At 45.8% G+C, this 23,464-nt stretch overlaps 1 protein-coding gene across 3 annotated transcripts; it reads left to right on the forward strand.

Moving 5' to 3' along the window:
- Positions 1 to 928: 928 nt before the first annotated feature.
- Positions 929 to 22,150, forward strand: ppp4r1 (protein phosphatase 4, regulatory subunit 1). Of its 3 annotated transcripts, none has more exons than XM_064331152.1 (20): positions 929 to 1,050; positions 1,199 to 1,243; positions 2,450 to 2,585; positions 2,856 to 2,962; positions 7,407 to 7,549; positions 8,071 to 8,217; positions 8,743 to 8,850; positions 9,028 to 9,093; positions 9,621 to 9,779; positions 10,577 to 10,704; positions 11,348 to 12,102; positions 16,377 to 16,531; positions 16,645 to 16,740; positions 17,217 to 17,402; positions 17,849 to 18,010; positions 18,563 to 18,663; positions 19,058 to 19,178; positions 19,451 to 19,579; positions 20,217 to 20,358; positions 20,992 to 22,150. In XM_064331152.1, exons 1-20 carry the CDS (start codon positions 1,044 to 1,046, stop codon positions 21,153 to 21,155), a joined length of 3,057 nt encoding a protein of 1,018 aa, XP_064187222.1. In that variant the 5' UTR covers positions 929 to 1,043; the 3' UTR covers positions 21,156 to 22,150. The 3 variants fall into 3 exon arrangements, with proteins under 3 accessions (XP_064187222.1, XP_064187224.1, XP_064187225.1); XM_064331154.1 differs by having other exon boundaries at positions 2,501 to 2,585; XM_064331155.1 differs by lacking the exon at positions 929 to 1,050 and having other exon boundaries at positions 1,057 to 1,243; positions 2,501 to 2,585.
- Positions 22,151 to 23,464: the final 1,314 nt, after the last annotated feature.

Consider the following 23,464-nt stretch of genomic DNA (forward strand, 5'->3'; position numbering starts at 1 on the left):
ATGCTAACACAAATTCTAGAATTCTACATAGCCTACTATTTAGAAACTGATGTTTTTGTATGCAACAGTAAATTAAATGTTCTTATGTAGGCTGTAACATGCTGTCAGATTTTTAACCCAATTTAGTGTTTGATATCTTTCATATTTTTTTTATTATCTGCACTTTCCGCCCAATTTTTCTAGTTCAAACTAGTCCTACAGTTTTTGCACTACATTCAAACTTTTTACACAAAAATGACCGGCCAGTTCCAGACATTGTTGCTTGTATTCGGATTTTTTGAAATATTCAACTTTTTGTGAGCAATTTTTCCCCATAGGAAAGTATTGCAGAATGTTCAGATCCTAGAGTGTGGAACTTAGAGTGTGGTTTTTCAGCATTTTTTCTTTTTTTCTGGCACTCTTCTAACTCGTCACAGCTCCTTCAGTTCACTTCACTAAAATCGCATGTTTCAGTCTCCCAGGATTGGCATTTGTTTGACAGTCACGCTCCACATACACATGAATGAGCTGCCCACTCTAGCTGAAGTTGGTGACAGTTTTGACACATGTTTTTAGATCGTCACAGATACCACAATTTTCAACGGAATTACACATTACCGCACACAAACCTTCACCAACTTCACCTCCTTGCACTCATATTCAAATATCTAAAGTTTTCCTTTTATCATTTTTCTGCTATTACACTTTTTCTGAGCTATGCGCCATCATTGAAATGCATTGAGACTTGAGGACAGTGGCAGTTACCTCAGACTTTATCCTTACTTTATCCTTACTTCAAGTATTCTGGTAATGATTTTCAGCAAAGCAAGCCCACACAATTCATTCAGGAATTGTAACCTTTCTAGTTGCATTTTACAGTTAATATATTCGTTAAATAACTCTGTATATGTATTTTCCAATACCGTCCGCTAGATGGTGTGGTTATTTCCATAGCGATGTTGAATCTTTCCTACCCATCTCCCGTCAACTAAACAGCTCTCCTCTTTCCCCTCCAGTTGTTGCCTCAGCTGCAGAGACCACTTTAAATGTAGGACCAGGACAAGATGGCGGGTATGTGCAGTTTACACTAGTTGGGACAATCCGCCTTTTTAAACCGTGTTTCTCAGCGTTATTTTAGCACTTTTAAGCACGTCCACGATTGCTTAATTTTGGCGTTGTAGATCCCGCGATTGATCGCTCTTTCTGTATTTATTTGCAGATTTGTCTTTGCTTCAAGAAGATTCGCAGGAGGAGCTAGACGTATGTAAGTTTGTTCTCGTGTTTTATCATCGATAGCAGGCTAGTGCTAGCTAGCAATCTACAACTTTGTCGTGGCGAGTTATGTGCTGGTACCGTCGTATGTGTGGCTCCCGGATTGTCTGCAGTGCAGGCCTAGAGGGAAACGGCAAAGGGAAAGCCATCCGCTGAAACTTCCATCTCGTGATGCATTTATTTGAAGCTTTTCAGATGTCAGTTCAGGATTTTTGGTGAAGGAAATGGGTTACACGAGGACGAAACGCGTAATCGGAATGTGTCATGCATAGATCTGAAAGTTTGGTTGCTAGCTAATGCTAGCCATCGAGCTATTTGATAGGTGGCTACCTAACATTGGCTGCCTTTCTTGGTGAAACCCGACAATCTAGTTTGCGTCGCAGAAAATACAATTGTTAGGTACGTAGCAAGTTTATTAGCAATGCATGCGAAAAAATGAGTAACGTTAGCCAGCTTCCAGTTCAGTAGCTGGCTTGCTAGCTTGTCGGCACTGCGTCTGGAGTGATACGCCAGAATTCGGAGCTGCATAACTTACACTGTGTCGTGTATCTGGAGTGGAGGTGTACTAGCTAGCTAGTCGGTCTCCAAACCCCATGGTGTTTAGGCGCTGCAGACACTGATCTATATCGTTAGATATCTGTAGCTGTGAACGCTGATTCTGTCGTAACTGTAGATGGTCAACCAGTTATTGAATTCGAAACTCGGAAACGAAACAAAACCCCAAGGTCTCCGATGACAAACTATTATCTGTGCATTGAACAAAACATTTGATTATCCGTGTCCACACGGTAGACTTAAACCGATACAAGCTGAATTTTCACGTCAGACTAAGAAAGCAAGGTAGTCTAGGTTAGCGACATAATTGATGTTTTCTCGAGTACTACTATGACCAAACTGAATACGAAACGCAGCGTGGGATGTTTTCACTTTTTACAGTTTCACTTTGCACGTTTAACGTTTGGCACATGTTGATAGTTAAAGGATTTCAATAAGAGCAAGCGAATGTTAGAAAACTAATAAACACGGACAGCTCTTGTTTTCAAATTACAATTCAAGGCGATTTGTTGGTCATTTGCAGTCCTTAATTTTTATTGCAGACAAATCCAATAACTGCTGATCTCTCCTCTACTGTTCAGACAAGGGAGCTGTTTTGGTGATGGGTTCTTCTGATTCACTATATTTCCAATGTTTCTAATAGTTGGTGTGGATGACTACAGCTCAGAGTCTGACGTCATTATTATACCTTCAGCCTTGGACTTTGTGTCGCAAGATGAGATGCTGACACCTCTGGGAAGACTGGATAAATACGTCGCGAGTGAAAACATTTTTAACAGGTATAATAAGCAGGTTCATTTTACACTTCTCATTTTGAATTTTAAATAATGATTTGTTGCAAAAGAACACTCCATATTTGTTTTAAAGTTTAATATTCCAAAATAACTGAATAAGTATTTTTCCTGTAGTCTAATCTAACCATTCTAATATATCTAGCCTTACTTTACTCGGTGACTGACAGAACTGATGTAGTTTTTTTCATGAACAAAGAAACTGAAGAGAACACACTGTTTTTGGCTCTTGTAAAAATAAATTGTTTTGAATTGCAGACAAATGGTGGCTCGAAGTTTGTTGGATACTTTAAAAGCTGTAAGTGAGGACGAGAGGGACTGTATCGCCGTCCTGGAAAGAGTTAGCAGACTGGCCGATGACTCGGGTGAGCCAAACCAGCCTTGTGGATGCGTCTGACCTGTCTGTGACACGTTGCAGATTGGTCTTTGAGATTGCATTGGTGGTTGACTGTATCTGTGAAAAAGACTGCTTGCTGTGTGGGGAAGGTCAATGTTGTGCTTTCTCTCACTGAACTGGGTAATGGTGTCCTCAGAATGGAAGGACTATTAAATGTATGTAATAGACAGGAAGGGGCAAGTGGTTTTGTGGCTGTGCTCAGCCTATGTGTTCAGCATCTATGTAAAGGGAAATTCGTAAAGAGCTTTGTGCAGTCTGTTCCTACACAACATGGCCAAATGTATATGGACACATCACACCTGACATCAAACATCTCTTCCAAAATTTTGGGAATTAATATATAGTTTGTCCACATTACATTACAGGCATTTGGCAGACGCTCTTATCCAGAGCGATGTACAACAAAGTGTATAACCAAAACCAGGAACAAGCGTGTTGAAAATCCTAGAGGGAAGTACAGTTCCAAGTGCAGGGAACGACCATGTAGTTTAGTTACAGCTACGGGGTCCACCCGTAGCTATAACTGTCTCCACTCTTCTGGGAAGGCCTTATACTAGATGTTGGAGCATTGCTGCAGGAATTTGCTTCCGTTTAGCCAGAAGAGCGTTAGTGAGGTTGGGCACTGATTGGGCGATTAGGCCTGGCTCACTGCTGTTGATCACAAATGTGTTGGATGGGGCTGAGGTCAGGGCTCTGTGCCGGCCAGTGAAGTTATTCCACTCTGTTCTTGACAAAACCATTTTTATATAGACCTTCCTGTGTGCCCGGGGGCAATGTCATGCAGAAACAGGAAAGAGCCTCCACCAAACTGTTGGGGAAGTACAGAATTGTCTAGAATGTGACTGTATGCTCTAGGATTAAGATTTGCCTTCTCTGGAACTAAGGGGCCAATCCCATGCAATGAAAAACAGCCCCAGACCAAGGGGTGTCCAGATCCTTTTATATAGTGTATGCTTCAAATGCATTCATAATTTTTAGGTTTTAATTTGAATCCTTTCCGTTGAGGGTGGTGTTTTTGTTGTTGAAAGAATGGGATTTATGTTGGAAAATAAAACTGACTGCATGTTACCTACAGATGAATGGATTTTAGTTTAAAATGACCTGTAAACACTGATCAAAAACAAAGGCCTCCATTTCACAGGGTAGGGTGTAGGTTGGTTCCTTTTTGTTCTCCTCCCTAGATTGCTTTACAGCGAAGTCGTGCCCCTGTGAATCAGGGTCAGGGCTTATCTCCTCCTGGGGTGTGAAGTGGTACACTTACGTGATCGGGCACTAGCTCAGGGCCCTGACTGTTTGATGGAGTGGTGTTAACAACTTGCTGCTTGCACCTGTGTGATATATTTTGACTGAAGCAAAAAGCCAGGCTTTTAAACGGCAGCTCTTGAAGTCAACTGACTACTCTCCTTATGACGCCTTTGTAAAATGTGTATCCTGCACCAGTTGTATTATTTCAGTTCAGCACATTTGTCTTCAGCCTATCGGCAAACAAACTCAGCCAACTGTTTCTGTCTTTACACTTTGGATATTTTATGAAGAGGGACAGGGACCGCCTCTCAGTGGTATTGGTCTCAAAGATGTTAACTATTCACTTTGGTTATATATTCTTGCTGGTTGTACATGACTGAATTTGCTCGATATCTGGAAAAAAAAATTACAGATAATTTCAATCCTTCCACTGTCAGACAGTACACAGCAAGATACCTTAATGCGATCTGGAATGACTTTTGTTTATCTGATTCAGTAGGACTTGTAGTGTTAATTTAGTTTGAATGTTGTGGTACTTTCACAACTTGGAATTCAAAGCTAGACAGGACATCTTGTTCTTTTTCCCCCACTGTTATTGCCCTCAGACCTTCTGTAGAATTGAAATGAAACATTCTGCATATTCAAAATATCCCAAAATACGACCGGGAATAAAATGTTCTGTCCTGCTAAGATGGTGTTGGTGGAATGCTTACATCTGTTGGCCATTTATATTAACTCCTGTTTGATTTAAGTGTAGTTTTAGTGGATTCAGATCACTCGGGGGGGAAAAAAATCATTGGCTACAATCTCAAGTTTTGGTAGTTGCGTAAGTGGTGTGCAAGATTATACAACACGGCTTATTTGGCATGATGCATACTAACAGGTCTTCAGAGCCCCTTATTTATCTTAATGTGATTAACTTTGATTCTGAATCCTACTGAAGGCGTTTGATGCACATTGTGGTATCATGTCAGGAAGCTTATTGTTTTGCATCATTTTGAATTGGCATATGCGATAAAACAATACTACCTCTGACGCTAACATTGCAGTGTTGCTGAGTGCTGTGTCTGTTGCTTTGAACCAGACCGAGAAGAGATTTACCCTTAAATTCATGCAAAGGTCCTAAATGTACACTGTCTAGCCTAGTACAACTATTCTTTGAAATTCTTCTGCATGTGTGCCTGGAACTCATTACAAACTGCAGGATTGGTATACTTCAGCCTGAGACAGCACACAATTTTTCAAATGAAATGATTAGAATAAATGTCCCCACCTTACACCTTTGGGTTTATCAACCCGTGTTAATGATGTGACCTTATAAGATTTCAAAGCACTTGCCATAATTGATAATTCCAGGTCATGTGAAGTCAGCCACTGCTTCTGCCTCACCATTTCTTTCCACATATTGCTCTTCTGGTGTTTATAGTGGTAGCTGTTTGAAGATGGATTAAATAAACGCTCTTGGCACAGCTCAGCAATTTCTCATCTTCCGCCTCTGTCCAGCCTGTATTCTTGGCTATGTGCTAACATTTTTTTAAATTGTATTTTTGTACCACGTCGTCCTTGCTGCTTTTTGCTGTGGTTCTGCAGAAAATGCAACTAGCTTACAGAAAACAGCAGTTGCTTGCTGACACATTTAACAAAATTTCAGCTCAAGAAGACATGAGCGTTTACAAGTCGCTGTACAAATATTATGGTTTTTGGACTTATCTTCTTTTTTTTTTTCTTTGGTCAAGGGCAAGTTGAGAATGGGATTAATCATATCCTGGAATGCCCTACCCTTCCCGTTATTATCATTAACATTAACACCCCCCCCCCCCCCCCCAAAGAGACATTTGTAAAAGAACACATATCAAATTTGTACTTGCATTCTGGTGTTTCATATCTTTGTTCCAGGATAAGGAGAAGAACAAAGATTTAACTGAAGTTATGTCGTGTGTGAAAGGCAGTTGCACTGGTGGCACATAGCATAGGAATGCTGAACTGGTTTCAGAAAAAGTTAGCGATAACTGCTCTCGCCGATTACTCCTCTTTGAGAAGTTGGCTGAAAGTCAACCCCTTCCTTGAATTGGGTGGAGAGCCATCATCAACATGTTGTCACAGGCCTCATTTCCCTTGCTCATTAAAAGTGGCTAAATTCAGTTTTTTTTTCATTTGTGATTTGGATTTCCTAATTATCATATGGCAAATTTCTTTTTCTTTGCTGTATTCAATGGGTTGCATTTAACTTATGAAATGAAAACTCTCCTGGAGATCGCAGCTTGCTTACAAGCCCCTCCTCATTTATCCTGTTTGAAAGTGGAGGTAGAGGAGTGCTCTTGGTCAATAAAATGACCATTCTTTTGTTGCCTTTGAAGAGTGAAGTGTTAAAACCCCTCTACTATTGGACTGGTACTTCCAGACCTCCCTGAACAGATTTTCTGAATGTTGAAATGTTAAAATGGCTGGCACTATGTTCACCACAATGCTGTGTTCAGTGCATTTAGTTTAAATTGTACTTCTTTAACGCAGAGAGCAACATTTAACATGGGGCCAGATTGGCTCCATGTATTTTTGGTTTTGCTAAATTAACTTGTTTGCTGATATCTCACCCCACTGTGATCCAGATGGAACAGCCAGGTCTTCCTGGAAAGTTTGGTACAAGTGGTCTGTGTAAGCAGTTAAGCTTGATTGTACGGATAGAAGTTGTCAACCAACGTCCTGATACTTCTACCCTACCCTTTTCTATTTTTTTGATGACCTGTTTTTTTCCCCTTGTGGTTTTCTGGTTAGTGAACTGCTGAATTTAGGTCAGTGTGGTTTGGGGTTGACATCACACCGTATTCTGTTGTCTTTCATGAGGCCCTTCTGGTTTTTCTCATCTCAGTCCTACCTATAGAGGGTCATAGTTTTCCCCCCTGCACAACCCTTGCCACACGTCTTAAGCCCATTTCAGCATACAGCACCTTACATGTTAGCAGACATACCACTTTCTTTTTTTATTACTGGAACCTGATACGCAATTAAAATTCTGTAGACCATCTTTGGTTAACTGTGATGCGTGTCCTATGCACTGTTTGTCCTTAAACTACTTGGTTAGCTTTTATTAATGGGTTCTTTGGAACCTGTGGAGTGTTTTGCACACTAAACTTTAGTGGAGAATGAAACTTGTCCTTCTTGTTCCTCAGAGCCTACTGTTCGAGCAGAGTTAATGGAACAAGTTCCTCATATCGCCATTTTCTGCCAGGAGAATAGGCCTTCCATTCCATTTGCTTTCTCAAAGTACTTGCTACCAATTGTAGTGAGATACCTCGCTGACCAGAACAACCAGGTAATGGTGTCACAGTGTTTTGTTTTAATTTCTACTGTAATGTAGTCTAGTGCACAAATAATTGTTATTAAAAAAAAAAGGAATTTTATTACTATATGAATCATTTCTGTTAAGAAGCTGTTAAATGGTGCACATTTCTGTTTAATTCTGTTCAAGGTATAATTGAATTGCATAAGTAAATCATTTTAAGAATTTAGTCTGTGCCAGAAATAGCTGTTATTCTTGCGTGATGAAAAATTGGATACCTTTATTGTTGATCTCTCTCTAACTCAGGGGTTCTCGGTATAACGCAGGGGTATCAAAATCCTGTCCTGGAGGGCTGCAGCGTCTGTAGGCTTTCATGGTGTCCTTTCAGTCGGCACACAATTTGGGCATTGGAAACGATATGTACAGAGTCTTTAGTCAGTCACATAAAATGAGTGCTTAAGCATGCAAACACACCAAAGACCAGCAGGCACTGCAACTCCCCAGAATTTGAGTTTGAGTTCCCTGGTTCTAAACTTAACACGCTGTGGCCCCAGGTCCGAAAGACCAGCCAGGCAGCACTGCTGGTGCTGCTGGAACAGGAGCTCATCGAGAGGGGCGACATCGAGTCCCAGGTCTGTCCTGTTCTTGTGGATCTGACGGCCCCCGACAGCAACGATGATGTTAAGACTGAGGCCATGGCGGTGAGTCACATGACACTGGGCAGTGGGAGAGCATCAAATGTTTCAAAGCCTGAAATCATTATTAGCATGGGTGTTAAAGCATTTCCAGTAATCAAGGAAAGCATTTTATGAAGATGCAAATTGTTGTTAAACATAGAAAGTACTGTGTGCCCAGGGGTGTGTCTACCTGCATTTATTTGGGTCATACAGGGAGGCTTTTGGGTGGATTTGGTAGTCCTATGACTCAAATGATGAATTGTCTCTGCAATAGTAAGAACGGCTGGTGAATACTTGCCATGAAACCCAAACTGGAGATGCGTTGACACAAGAGCAAATGGCTGCACAGTTTTGCAACAGTGCCGATGGCAGTTCACATCCAGAGGGAAGGTTGTAGACTAAACCTGATCTCTTGTGTCCTTCTGTCAACTCCCAACAATAGAATTCTTTGTGTGTTCATGTGAATCCTTGTAATTAACCGTAGTTATTATTTCATGGTTTAAAATTCATTTGACCAGGATTGTTTCCTAACATTGCGTTCCCCTGCAGATAATCTGCAAAATGGCACCAATGGTGGGGAAGGACATCACAGAGCGCCTCTTCCTGCCCCGCTTCTGCGAGATGTGCTGTGACTGCAGGATGTTCCATGTGCGCAAGGTCCGTGTGCTCATTGGCCTGCGTGCTCCAGAGGCCTATTCTCATTGGTCACCCCATGCATGCTGAAGGCTACTGTGTATTGTGGTCATTCATGTAATTTTGAAATACTATATAACAAAAGAACGGCTTGGTTACCCTCAATAATTTGTTCTGAAATTTTCTTTGTTCTTTTGGCAGGTTTGCGCGGCCAATTTTGGGGACATCTGTAGTGTAGTTGGTGGGGATGCGACAGAGGAGCTGCTGGTATGTATACACACGACGAGACCATCTCCGTATTAGACAATGATAGTTTTACAGTGCGTGTTATATTATAGTTGGTGCTTGTAACAGTGACAATATGTATTTATGGAAGAACCCTACCCCAGTCATCCGTGATTGTAATAAAAGCACTGGGATGACAGGTGTTATTGCAGGATACTCCAGGGATGCTCCTTGCAGCGCTGTACATGTAAAGTCAAGATGAATTATTGTACGGTTACTCCAGAGATGCCCCATGAGATGATTTACTCAGAGTTGAGGGGTGTGCTTATTGGATACTCTGGGAATACTCCATGCAGTGTAGAAGTGCAGAGCTGTGGGGGTGTACTTGTGTGATACTCCACACAGTGGTAGCAGAGCAGATTCGTGGGAGTTTTGGTGCGATACTCCACACAGTGGTAGCAGAACAAATTTGTGGCTGTTCTGGCGTTCTTGAGGAAGGGAAGGCCCCGCCCGGGAGGAAGCGGGCCCTGGACTCACTCCTGTTTTTGTCGTGTGCCCTTCCTGGCCAGCTGCCGCGCTTCTTCCAGCTCTGCTCGGACAACGTGTGGGGGGTGCGGAAGGCCTGCGCGGAGTGCTTCATGACCGTTTCCTCGGCAACCTCTCAGGAAGTGCGCAGGACGAAGCTCTCCTCCCTCTTCATCAGCCTCATCAGCGACCCTTCTCGATGGGTGAGCGGAGAGCCCCTCCCACACTGGCTCTGAGACTGTGCTCTGGGAATAGCTGGCTGCTGAAAGAAATGCACAGCCTGTTACGTGTTAATGTCCATCCGCTATTATCCAGAGCAGCTTGCATGTTAATACCTATGACAATACATAGAGGGACAGCGATCGACCGAGAAAGTCAATTAAGTCATTGAAATCCTGTCATGTGGAGGCAAGTGCAAGAACAAGTTCCCCCCCACTTCTTGTCTGTTAAGCATGTATTTTAGATGCATGTAAAAAGTAAAATATCAATATTTCTTCTTTCCATTTACCAAATCAACATTATGGTTTATTCAGGAATTTTAGCCAGTTTTATTACTTGAATTATGACGTGGTCACACGTGTAACAAAGAAAAGAAAAACAAACTTAAAATGAAATCATGAAATATAATTTCCATGTGAATTGCAATCAGTTGAGTTTTGCAGAATTTGAGCAAAAGTGCAGGTAGTATAGGCACTACAAAAAGGATAAATGGGTGCAGGTTTTATTCAGCCATAAACACAAACTGCAGTAGATATGTGTATACCTTAGAGGCTTGTATTTAAATATTAGTTTCAAATTTAAGGAGCTGGGGCTACAAACTCTGAGACTGTAGCTTTGATTCCCAGGTGGGGCCCAGCCATTGTACCCTTGAGCAAGATGCTTAACTTGACTTGCCTCTGCAGCCACATGCCCAGCTGTATTAATGGATTGACTCTTGGGATCTGTGCCAAATAGCTAAAGTGTAGATTTAAAGGAGTGTTATTCATGTCGGTCTCTTTAGGTCCGTCAAGCTGCCTTCCAGTCCCTGGGCCAGTTCATCTCCACGTTCGCCATTCCCTCTAGTGTGGGCCAGTACTTCCGGGAGGAAGAGGAGGGCCGGAACTGCAGCTGCACCCACCCACAGAACAGGTGGGCCTTATCTGTCAATCTGCTGCATGCAGTGTGTTTTTGCTACCACGCCTGCACTCTGACCTGATAACCGTAGTAGCCTGAGCAGTTCTTTCCACCCAGAGGCGCATTGTAACCAACCAGCATGCCAAAATTGGTTCATCTTGTTCTGTCTGCTGTTATTTTGCAGGTGGTGCAAAGTTGAAGTTGTTTTTATCTTTGATGCCAGTCTTTGGTATTCAGAGTTGGCAAAATGAAAGTGGTTATCTTAAGTTCACTTAATTTTCTGGGCTCTCATGAGCCAATTGCTTGGTCTCAAAACTGAAAGCATAATATATAGTGTCGTGCTTGCACTAAGCCTGCTGCTTGTCACGTCCAGTAATGGCATCCATTGTGTGGCTGATATTAAATTCTGTTTAACTTGTGTGAGTGACTTCGGTGCTTGCATTTGGTCTGTGCTTGTGGTGTCAAATATCAAGCGAGTCTGTCAGCTGTATGTTTACTAAAGAGGTGTACACACCAGTGTTCACACTACTCGTTCAGGGAACTTCGGGAGTCTGTTGGATTAGGGGATCCATGTTCTCTCTTACTGTAGGTGATGAGAACTTGGTTTTTGGCAGACCTTAAGACCCATAAGTCTGAATAAGCACATTTTTCCCCACAGCGAGGAGTCGCCGGGCACAGACGCTACTGCCCCGGAGTCCCCTCCCTGCTCTGCTGGGGAGGCAGGCTCGGACAGTAAGCCAGAGGCCTCCTCTAACCCAACGGAGGAGGAGGAGGACTGTGGCGAGCTCGGCCAGACTGAGGTTTCCCAGAGTTCCCCCTGCGCTCTGGCGCACTGCGACGGCGAGCCGCTGGAGTTCCGCCGGACAGAGGAGGGCAGTGTGGACGTGGCGGTGGAGGGGGGCGGGGAGGAGGCGGCTGAGGACCCGGCCCCTGACGCGGACGCGGACACGTCGTGTGACGCAGAGCCCGAGCACAGCCCACCCCCAGAGGAGAACCAGCCCCCCCCGGGCCCGGCAGAACCGGACCCAGATCCTGCCGGGGAGGGCGTCGCTGGCACGGTGGAGAACGGGGTCGCGGCAGAGGAAGACGACCCGGAGAACACACACTCCAACCAGGACAACCAGGAGGAGGAGGACGAGGAGGACCAGCCTTCTGCACCTTCGCCTCCGCAGCCAGCCTCCACAGGAGAGCCCATCCCCGAGCAGGAAATGTACAACTCCTTCCATTACTGGAGGACTCCCATCCCCGACTTTGACCTGGATCTGGAGCTGCAGGAGGACCAGGAGGAGGAGACCCCCAGCAGCCCCAGCCGCAACGGCTCCGCCCACAACTCCGCCCCCACGCTGGGCCGCAAGGAGCTGGAGGAGATGATCGAGAACCTGGAGCCGCACACCGACGACCCCGACGTCAAAGGTCAGCCTCTTATCCCGGCTGCCGTGTTAGTCACTTATCATGGTCCGATAACTGCTCATTGTAATACAGACATTCATCATGGCTGTACAATAGAGCATTCAGTAGCTGTTCACAGCCCCATCTGAAATGTACACATTCGTGTCCTTGTTGGGGTGAGGTTGCCTTTCACCTCCCATTCATCCTCCACAGTCCAGATTTTCCCTCCACAAAGCAGATAGCCCTTACTCATTATTAATCTCTCTTGCTGAATTTGCCTAGAGCAGGGCTGCCCCACCCTGTTCCTGGAGATCTACCATCCTGTAGGTTTTGATTTCAACCATGATTTTGCACTCCTGATTCTACAAATTTGCATCTCAATGAGATTGCTAGCGGTTGAAATGAGGTGTGCTTTATTTGGCTTGGCGTGAACCTACAGGATGGTAGATCTCCTGGAACCGGTTTGGACAGCCCTTGGGTTGCTTAGAGGGTTTTTTCAACCTTCTGCCAATCCAAAGCCTGTTAAGTCCAGTTATAGTCTGGCAAACTTTAACTGTAGGCAAGTCACAGCAGGACAAAGCCAAGGGCAAAGCATAATACACACACTATCTTAGCTTAACATGATAATAAGAGGTTGTTATTTTGGTCACTCTTCAGGTTAGCCAGGGATGAGTTGAGCTCAGCTGTGCTTGCACACACACTTTGCTCTGTGCAAATTATGAACTAGCTGGTGCCTGGGACAGTGGAAAAAGTCATTGTAGTCCCAAAATTGTTTTCCTAATTGTTTCACAAGTTCAAAAAAAATGTTTCCTGCATGCAACTAGAACATGCAATGCAGAGGTAAAGTCTCGCTTTTAAAAGTTTCAACTGGAGCTGAAAACCCGAAAGCTGAACAGGAGCTATTCCCAAACCACTGTTCCCCAGTTCTCTTTCTCGGTTTCCACGTTGTGTGCTGGTTTCCATCACCATTTATATCATCATTTTTGCTTGAATTAGTTCACCAAATACTAATCTGGTTATCTTGATGTTGAGCCGAAGTGAACTGAAAGCCTTCTGTAACTAAATGAGGATTAATTAAGATAACGAATTTACGTATTGTTTTTGAGAGGATGAGCACTGAACGGTGTGAAATATTAAATAACATTTAAAAATTTGATCGTAAACAAAAAACCCTATGTGCAGCCTGCAAATGTTAGGCTGATATACAAAATATTCAAGCTAAATCTTCTAGGTTTACTTGAATGGAAAAAAAGAACTTCTAGGTAAGACTACGTGATATACCACATCTGCGGTAATCAAATAGTTTTAAGCCTAAAATAACAGTCCATGCTGCCAAATCGCATATTGGCTGTTTCGTCTTTTTTTGCTTTAGTCATACCGGCTTGGCACCGACTCAATCGTGTTTCCTAGAACTTCTCTGGGCGTTTGCAAGGACGTCACTTTTTAACAATCAAATAGTGGTTTCATTCAAACCAGACCCTTCCACCTTAAGTTTATGTTGCAGAGTCTTTATCATCCTGTTGCAACATGTAGGCCTAATTATTTGTTGTTTCGTTTGTTTGATGAAAAACAGTGAAAACATCATGGGCGATGGTGTTGCAAACGTACGGCTGTGTTACTTCATTTTATTACACGAAGCTGTGGTAATGCGGTCCCTTGAAACACTGGCATTGCTAATGTTTTAAGTGCCCGTAGGGCTGCTTCCGGATTCCACTTTGTAGAAGTTCCACAAGGCAGAAATGAACAGTGGCGGTGGCCAATGGATAGTGCTTTGTGCTCGGGAGTGACGGCACATTCAGACATTTGGTGTAAACAGAGCAGACACTCTTGAGACTGTGGAGGCAAAGCTTTGCTACGGGCGAGAAGTAATATGCATATTAAACACTGCAGTGTGGGAGAGGATCGGATTCAGATCGGGCGTGTCCTAGCTGAAACCCGATCCCTAAAATGCGGCGGTGTCAGCAGCTGATACCGGATCCTCCAGTCGGATCAGGACATCCCTACCTCAGATACCTTTTTAAAAGCACGCATTAAGCAATATTAATGAGCTGTTGAGACCAGCGTCTGTTTATGAACACAGAACACATCTTCAGTGGCACAGTTCTTTCACAAGCGTGTTTCTTGGCGATAAGATTGCTCAGTAGGTGGCAAATTGTAATTGGCTTCATTGAGTCATGTTTTCAAACCCAGTTGATTTAGGAGCAGCGGGTGTGAACTCGAGCACGCTGGTTCCCCCCGGAGTGAGCACTGAGGAAAGGCTGTGGGCTGAACCGCTCAGGCTGAAGCCTTGTATGTGTGTGTGTGTGTGTGTGTCTGTGTGTGTGTAAAGGCTGTGGGCTAAACCTCTCAGGCTGAAGCCTTGTATGTGTGTGTGTGTGTGTGTGTGTGTGTGTGTGTGTGTGTGTGTGTGTCTGTGTGTGTGTAAAGGCTGTGGGCTAAACCTCTCAGGCTGAAGCCTTGCGTGTGTGTGAGGGAAGGTTGTGGCCTGAAGCCTTGCGTGTGTGTGAGGTAAGGTTGTGGGCTGAAGCCTTGCGTGTGTGTGAGGTAAGGTTGTGGGCTGAAGCCTTGTGTGTGTGTGAGGGAAGGTTGTGGGCTGAAGCCTTGCGTGTGTGTGAGGAAAGGTGTGGGCTGAACCGCTTGGGCTAAAGCCTTGTGTGTGGTACTGCGCTTCTGGCAAAGCTGCCAAATAGGCGCATGGTGGAGTTTTGGACGGAAATGACACGACCGTCCTTTTGGCGTGCAGATTCTTTCCCCTTAGAAGGAGCTGCCTGTGGTAGTGAGGAAACGTCTTTCGCATCGAGAGACCAATATGGTCATTGAGTGCACACTTGTGGGTAATGCTTTTGGCTGCAGCGAGGACGTTTGCGTATGCAAGGAAGTATGGCAAATGAGCGGCCAACTCGACTGTACAAACAAAGATTCTCCCTCTTATCCGCTACTGTATAAAGCTTGCCCTTTAAGAAAGAGTGACACGCTGTTGAGACTTTTCCTGGGATCGCACCTCCCGTTTATTCCTCTTGGTTGTGACACCATTATCCCGAGTGCATAAACAGCCCATTGAGGTCTTTGTGCGCTGGCCTGTCCTCAAACAGGAGCTCACTGTGCTCCGTTAATGTATCTTTCATTAGGCAACAGTAGGCCTTTATTTACGGACTGAAACATGGAGTTCTGCAGAGGCCTCGACGGCCACAGGGACCTGTCACTCTTGAGGCCCTCAAAGCCCCACTACAGGGAGAGTGTTATTGATTCATCTGCACTTGTGCCTGTCTGGCACACCAGGTGTGGACTAGTGGATAGTGCCGCAGACTGAAGCTTGAAGTGTAGCCATGTGTGGGGGAAAAACAGGAATTTCAGAATTTAGATGACTTTCTTGAAATGGTGCTGGCAACTCTAGGAAATGCTTTGTATTACGCCTTGTTTATATAGTCTGTGTGTGCGCTCGTTCGCTCGCTCCTAATCTAGGGGCACTGTGCAACCAGGAGCTGATATGAAGTCAGCAGGTATGAACCAAAATGAGCAAACATTATAAATATAAACTTTTAAGCCAAAAATGTGCTCTGGTTGTACCTAAACCTGACACAATGAAAACCTAGTGTTCTATTCCACGTTTTAGGCTTTAAGTCAGGAACACTCAAGTCCTATTGTCTTGGACCTCTTAAATCATTCTTCCTGTTGTTCTTCCTTGCATAACTTCTGACAGCGTTTCCTGGTTGTGCTCCAATTTGGCACTTATTCGTCATGGTCCCTAGGTGTAAAACACTTCTGTTGCCTAGGGTGGGGATAGCATAGCCATTATAGCTGTCGGATGGGTGTTCCTGTTGCTGTAACTTCTAGATAGCATTTGGCCTTTCGCCCGACATGAAGGACGCCTATTGGCCTGGGTGTGGTTTTCAGATATTTACAAAGTTATAAAAAGCTCATGGTCAGTCTGTGAAATCACGATTTTATGGATTGGTTTTCACACTGTTGGGCTCAAATTTTTAAATCTTTATTAGTGGTTATACTAACATTATTTGAGGTTGAAAAAGCTGTTCTGCCTTGAGTTGTTTCATTTAAATAAGGAATGCCATCAAATCTCCATCCAAAACAAGAACAAAGGGATGAATTTGACCCACCTTGCTTTGTGGAACTTTTCATCCTGAATTCTGTTGTGTAATGCTCATGGGATACATTAATGGTAACGAGCAGGTCCCTGTTACAGGTGTTGTGTTGCAGTGCATTTGAGAATGAGCTGAAGTTCAAGGTGTTGAGCTGACGCTAAAGGTGTTGAGGTGGCAGCTGGTCTCCCTTCTCCGCAGCACAAGTGGACGTGCTGACCGCGGCGCTCCGAGCTGCAGTGCTGGACTCTCACCTGGAGGAGGCGCTCCTGGAGCCCCAGACGGCGGACGGGGCCGGGGACAACCCCTTCGCCCTCAGCGGCGTGCCTTCGGTCGGAGACTCCGCCGACATGGAGGTGAGCGCCGCCCCGCGCCTCGGAAACGCCCGGCGGCCAAGCCGCAGACCCGCGTCTCTTAAAACCCCGCCTGCCTCTTAAAACCCCGCCTTCCTGTGTGTGCGTCCCCTCAGAGCCGGGACTCCACCCTGCAGATGAGCCACACTGAGGACTCCGAGCTCAGCGACAGCAGCATCAGCCCCGAGGAGGAGAGGAAGTCCAAGCAGCAGGTCCGTCCATCGGGGCCTCTCCCAAAACTATATCTGCTCTACGAGCTGATTCTCAGAATTTTACAGAGAACATAGTAAATGTAGTAAATGGAAAGAGGTAAAGAAAAATTGAGTTTGTAAATGGAGTTCAATTTTCATTATTTGACAATATGTCAAAGGCCAGTATTGTGTGGTATGAAGGTTCCAGCACAAGTTTGGAATGAGTGATGTGATTTGCACTTTGATCACTGAATGGGTCATGGTGGTGATTTTAATCAGGTTTATTAACCCTAGTTTAAGGTGTCAGATCACACATGTGATTAGAATGTTCTTAACTGAACATTCTAAATCTGATCACTACTAGACACTGGATTTTGAAAAAAACATTCCAAAAACCAAAACCAAACCTGCACCCAAAGCTGTGGATTTAGGTGAGAGGTCCCACGGTCTCTAGCCTCTCTCCTGCCCCTAGCCTGACTCTCTTCTGCCCCCTGCAGGACGTGATCCCGCAGGCACTGCTCGACCAGTACCTGTCCATGACGGACCCCTCGCGCGCACAGACGGTGGACATGGAGATCGCCAAGCACTGCGCGTACAGCCTACCGGGCGTGGCGCTCACCTTGGGCCGGCAGAACTGGCACTGCCTCAGGGACACGTACGAGACGCTGGCCTCCGACATGCAGGTGCGGATCGGCCTTACCCGTCCCTCCCCGAAACCCCCTCCCCTCCGCCGGACCACCAGGGGGCGATGTACGCTTCTCACACGAGCGCCGTGTCCGTTTGCACGCCGTCTGACTCTGTGCGTGTCCTCACCTGCTCGTTCTCGAGCATCGGTTTCAGAGAAAGCGGACGTAAGCGGAATAACGTGGCAGGTCAAGCCTTTGCTTATTGTCCTTCCCAAACCCGATGTGTGGTTCCTCAGGTCATGGAGGGTCACAGCTACAATCCTCAAAATGCTCAGTCAGATAGTTATTCACAGCTGGACCCCGTTTCTTCATTTTCTCAATGTGGGTCAACAGCCTAGTCTGGCCCTGGTCTGGAACCATGTAGAACCCTCTGTGTCACACACTCCATAGGGTGACTCACTGTGTGACTCATCCTGTCTCCTCCTCCTCTCCGCTCGCTGCAGTGGAAGGTGCGCCGGACGCTGGCCTTCTCCATCCACGAGCTGGCCCTCATCCTGGGGGACCAGCTGACTGCCGCCGACCTGGTGCCCATCTTCAACAGCTTCCTGAAGGACCTGGACGAAGTGCGGATAGGGGTCCTCAAACACCTCTATGACTTCTTAAAGGTACAGACCTTCCCCTGCCCCCTCTCCCTGGCAGCTGGCTGTGTAGAGGCTCCTTACAATAAAATAAAAATAACACTTAAACACGTAAATTGAGGTTATTGTAAAAGAGGAACGTCCCAGAATTTCGAACTTCAGTGGAATTGCTTATTAAGCATAAAGCAACTATGGTAATCTTAAATAGAAAATGAAACTCAGAAACAGCAAAGGCTGTTCCTTTCTAAATCAGTCAGACTTGTTACAGTGCCTCCAGTTTACAATGTTCTGAGAATCGTATTAGTCATAAGGATCTTAATAGAATACTGACTGAAACGGTTAAGAAACCAAAACCTGTTTAAAAGTGTACAGAAATGTGACCTGACCAGGGCTGGAGTTGAGATGAAAACTGGACTGTTAAATGGTTAAATGTGTGAGGGTGTGCCTGGTCCTCTGGGGGGGGTGTATTTGTAAGCAGAGCTCCAGTTGCCCTGCATACGCACCGCATTGCACTGCCGGCACCAGGATTGCCTCATTCGGTTTCGATGTCTCTTTAATCCCCCCCCCTCCCCACCGCAGCTGCTGCACCAGGAGACGCGCCGCAAATATCTTTACCAGCTGCAGGAGTTCCTCGTCACGGACAACAGCCGGAACTGGCGCTTCAGATCAGAGCTGGCGGAGTGAGTCATCGGGAGACGCCTCCCCGCCCCCCCCTCCTTTCACAGATCCCCATTCGCGTGCGGCTTTGAGTCTGAATGTAAACATAGCATGTGAACAAAATGCGTGTCAATATTAAGCTCCAGCTGTTTGTGGTTGCATGCATACACTTCATTGCGCCGTTGTTTTTCTTCTCCTCTCTGCTCCTTTTCCTGTATGTGAGGAGTATCGAACTGGGACTTCCTCGTGTGATGTTTGCTAATAGAATTGGGTATAGTTGCTTGGCTACAGTGGTATATGACAGGTTTGCACATGGTCACGCGTGTGCTGTGTGTTGGGAATGGTGTTGGGTCGGCTATCTTGAGAGAACCGTGATCGATGGGAGTTTTGCGTGTGTGCGGTTGTGTGCGTTAACAGGCAGCTGGTCCTGCTGCTGGAACTGTACAGCGGTCAGGACGTCTACGACTACCTGCGACCGCTGGCCTTCAGCCTGTGCACAGACCGGGTGTCGTCCGTACGGTGGATCTCCTACAAGCTGGTACGTCACGCGCGCCGCTCGGGTCGCACCGCCGCGGCCGATAGCGCGACCAAACGTTCCGTCATCACCGAAACGGAAGCCACCGGGCACTTTTAAAGGCCTTTACAGCATGATTTAAACTTGAGTAATGAGGGAGAGTTGCATCACTCTGGGGGGGGAGAAGACTCCGCTCCAATCCCCTCGATCGGAGTGCTACAGCCATTCTAGCTTACCCCGCTTTAGCGTTTGTGCGTAGCTGGACGTGGATTGTGAATATGGCATGTCTCGCGCAGGTGAGCGAGATCATCAGGAAGCTCTCGACCAGCCCCTCCCTGCTGGCGGACTTCATGGGCGAGCTGGTGGACAAGTTCTGCCACTCTCCGAAGTGGTCTGGACGACAGGCGTTCGCCTTCGTCTGCCAGGTAAGTGATGAGAGTTTAAGTCCGTGACCTTTCCGAAGGAAGCTGCTATGTTTGGACTAAACAGAAAACGCTCTGTAATGCTGGGAGACATCAGCCTATATTTTACGCTCAGATTTACTTCCCCTAGTAGGCAGTTAGGGTCCACTGCATGACTTGCTTTATTGCTTAATTTCACAGCTCTGTTTAATAAATTATAGCATTAGCTGGTATTGGTATCTTGGTGTTCCTCGGCCTTCATGAACGAGCAGGGATCTGTAAATCTCCTCCCTTGCCAGAAATCTTTCCCAAATAAATATTAGCGCTCCTGCTCATGTGAGCGCTAACGTTTCCCCTGTGACGTGGCGAGCGTTCTTTCTTCGGAGCGGGATGTAGGATCGGCCTGGTTCAACAAACCCGCCCCCCCCCCCCCGTTCCGCCCGCCGCCGCGGAGGATAAGGCACCGCCGCGCTTTTCTCTTCCGCGACTCGGCCAGGTGCAAAAATCCCTGCCTCGCTTACTAGCGGCGCAAATTTTGCACCGCCACAAGCCCTCCTTTGTGCGGGGAGGACAATGACGTCCCGGTCGCTGGAGAGTGGGCGGAGCCAGGAAAGCAGGGAGCATTCATGCCCCCCTCCTTTCTCTCTCGCTCTCTCTCCAGCTGGTGGTGGAGGACGACTGCGTGTCGCTGGAGCAGTTCTCGGAGCACCTGCTGGCCCCCCTGCTGCAGCTGGCGTCCGACCCCGTGCCCAACGTGAGGGTGCTGCTGGCCAAGACCATCCGCCAGAGCCTGCTGGAGAGAGGTGAGTCCTCCCGCCATCATCGCCCCTGGCTTCTTCGCCTGACCGCTGTATTCTTATTTTTTTCCCCCTGTACTCCCGTCTTTAAGATTCGTTATAACTGTTAATGTAAATATGTGAGCATAATCAAATAGAATGGGGAATCAATCAAGTTTCTAGTGGAGGAGGGAAGCTCATCACACTGGTTGCCATTATCACCCACGGACGGATTTGGCATTAGATGCTGCCAACACCCAAATCACGGCTGTGTTGATGCTTGCTGTACAGAAGATGTTTGTGCTATGTTGTCTGTCCATGACTGTGTTATACAATGCAAGAAATTGCCATTGCTTCTGATGGTTTTTAAAAGGTTAAACCTGTTTTAAACAACGGTTTAGCTGTAAGTGCTGATTATTAATGTATGTACAATTGTGCTGAACGTTGCACTTGTCAAGTGTCTAACACCTGGCTTTGAAAAGAAATGCTTAGATCTGCTATTTTCTGATCATTACATTTATAAATATCAGTTTCACCATATGGAGAATATTCAGCACATTATTATTCTTGTGTTTGTTTGTGAAGCGTATAAACGGCTAGCCTGCGCTCTCTGGCGTTGCGCGTCCCTGCCCAGCTAAGCCGTCCTTTCTCCGCTCGCAGAGTACTTCCTGCACTCGGCGAACTCGCACCAGGAGGCCCTGGAGCAGACGCTGGTGGCGCTGCAGATGGACCTGGACAAGGACGTCAAGTACTTTGCCAGCGTGCACCCGGGCAGCACGCGCATCAGCGAGGACGCCATGAGCACGGCGTCCTCCACCTACTGAGAGCACACTACGGCCGCGGAGCCGCGCCAGGGGGGGGAGAGGGGGGGTGCGCCGACGGGCGTATGGGCCTCCCCCCCCGCCTCCCGCAACCCGCTACCACAAAGATCTCTTTCGTGCTTTGAATCGCCACAGAAGCCTTAAAAGCGTCTTCCTTAACGAGAAAAAAAAAAATACTTGAATGTCCAGAGCCGATTCAGTCAAAGAAGGGTGCGAGGGGAGGAGGGGGGGAGGGGATCGAGCCTTGTGTAGACCACGCCCCCGACTCCCCTCTCCTTTCTCTTTCTCCTCTTTTAAACGGACTTTTCACTCCTAGCCCGAGCCAGTATCACAGAGCTTTATTGAACCACATAGCGGGATGACTGTCTAACTTAATGTTTATAGTGCAAGGTCGTCGTTCTTTTTGATACGGTGTTTGTCGACTTTATCATATGCTGCATATACTGTTGTGTGAGCGTGTGAGCGTGCGAGCGTGCGTGTGTGCGAGCGTGTGTGCGAGCGTGCGTGTGTGTACCATCACAGCCTTGTGTGTGCAGTGGAGAGCTGGTGGGTGAGGAAGCACGTTTTTCTCTTAAAGGGCTCTGCGCTCTGCTGTTTTAACCTCTAGTGCAGCACATTGTTGTACCCATGGCCTGGGACCCCTGAACCGCAGGGCCCCGCCCATGACGAAAACAATATTGTATTTTTTATTATTGCGTCGACCATTTTGTGGACTCAGTCGGGCGGGAGGGGCGGAAGAAAAAATAAAGCCAGAAATGGATCAGCACGGTCAACGCGTTGACTTGAAGCCGGGTATTTTAACTTGAGAATAAAATACTGCACCTTCATTTTTTTTTGCTTCTTTTACCCCTTCCTGTGAGTAATTTTCATTTGTACATATCGGTTGCAACTTTTTTTTTTCTCCCCTCCCCCTCCCCCATTTTGGTCTACGATCATGTTTAGTATTGTGATACGAGTTTGTTCTCTCTACCTGTCCAGAATAAAAGGAAATGAAAACACTGTGGCTGGTCTCTGGTGCCCCAAGTGGAGGAAGTACTTATTCTAACTGTAGGCTGTAGTGTGAGTGAGTAAGCTTAGAGCACCAATGCCTGAACTGGTATAACCCACAAAAATGTGACCTTACTTAACCCTTTGAGGAGTTATTTTTGTTGTTTTTTTTAATCCAGAGTTCTACATCTGCATTGCTGTTCATTACCCTTAGTGATCATTGAATCAGCGTTAGAAAGTTTTAGTTAAGAACATTCTGATCACGTGTGTGGTTACACCTTAAAGGATTAAGGGGCCTGGAGGAAGTGTGTAAACACTAGACCTTCCTCCAATCATAGCAGGCAAAGATCGCAAAAGCACCCCTTCCAATTCTCATAAAAATACAAAATAAAATCCCCAGCTTTGAACTGCGCTTTAATTAGCTTGTGGCCAGAATGCACTGTAGTTATTGATTTGGAAAATTTATGGAGTCTCTTGTAAAGGTTTTTTCACTCTTCCCTCCACTGGGACCCTGTAATAAGCCTGTTATAGTCTAGCCTTTTCCTTTTATAGTAATCCTGAAGTCTGTGAAGCAAACCTAATCATTCATCCTATCGGGAGATGTCTTCAGCAGCCGGGTTCAACAGGAAGATCAGTACGGAGCGAGGATTTCAGAGTAATGTGCAAACCAGATGTTGGCACCAGAACTTAGTGAAAAAGCGTTGTTCGAATGGATCGACTGCGCATGCCACCAATAGGATTCGCGCGTGTGATTCAGTGTCGGCACTGGAGAAATTGAGGTAAGGTGAGCTATTATTAAAGGCTGCAGCACCTGGATTTCAGACCCTTGTCTGCCAAACTTAAATCATCTCAGGAATTTAAAGCTAAGCTTTAGCATGTGCGAGTATGAACAGTTTTTATGATTGCTAGTGATGACTGCCATCCCAACTTTGATATTAATGATCAAATGCTGACATTGTCCACAAAAGGTCCATAGTGATGTCCTGATGATAAAATGATGCATTGATGGTGAATAAGAACAAAAACTCTAGTTTTGGCCAGATGTTTTTTTATTCTCCATGGTATGGCTTCGCCAAGGTCACAAGCTACAAAAATTCAAACTATGAAAAAATCAGATGCACTGTAACATACATTTCTATGAATAGTGCTTCTTTAATGACCACAAAATAAGCTTTGAACACATGATTTGTCTTCAGCTGGGTTTAAGTTCTTGAGCACAATCTTCTGTCAAGGTTAAAAAAAAGATTACGTGAAAATAATTCAAGGAAAAAAGGCAACATCCATGAAGCAATAATGCTTTAAGGTTAGATCAGCTGTTAAATTAC

The sequence above is a fragment of the Anguilla rostrata genome, chromosome 4 (genome assembly GCF_018555375.3).
Source record: "Anguilla rostrata isolate EN2019 chromosome 4, ASM1855537v3, whole genome shotgun sequence".
Classification (NCBI taxonomy): Eukaryota; Metazoa; Chordata; class Actinopteri; order Anguilliformes; family Anguillidae; genus Anguilla; species Anguilla rostrata.

Coding starts and splice junctions, on each gene's coding strand:
- ppp4r1 (XM_064331152.1), top strand. Junction 12,103..16,376: donor CGACGACCCCGACGTCAAAG/GTCAGCCTCTTA, acceptor CCTTCTCCGCAG/CACAAGTGGACGTGCTGACC. Junction 19,580..20,216: donor CGTTCGCCTTCGTCTGCCAG/GTAAGTGATGAG, acceptor CTCTCTCTCCAG/CTGGTGGTGGAGGACGACTG.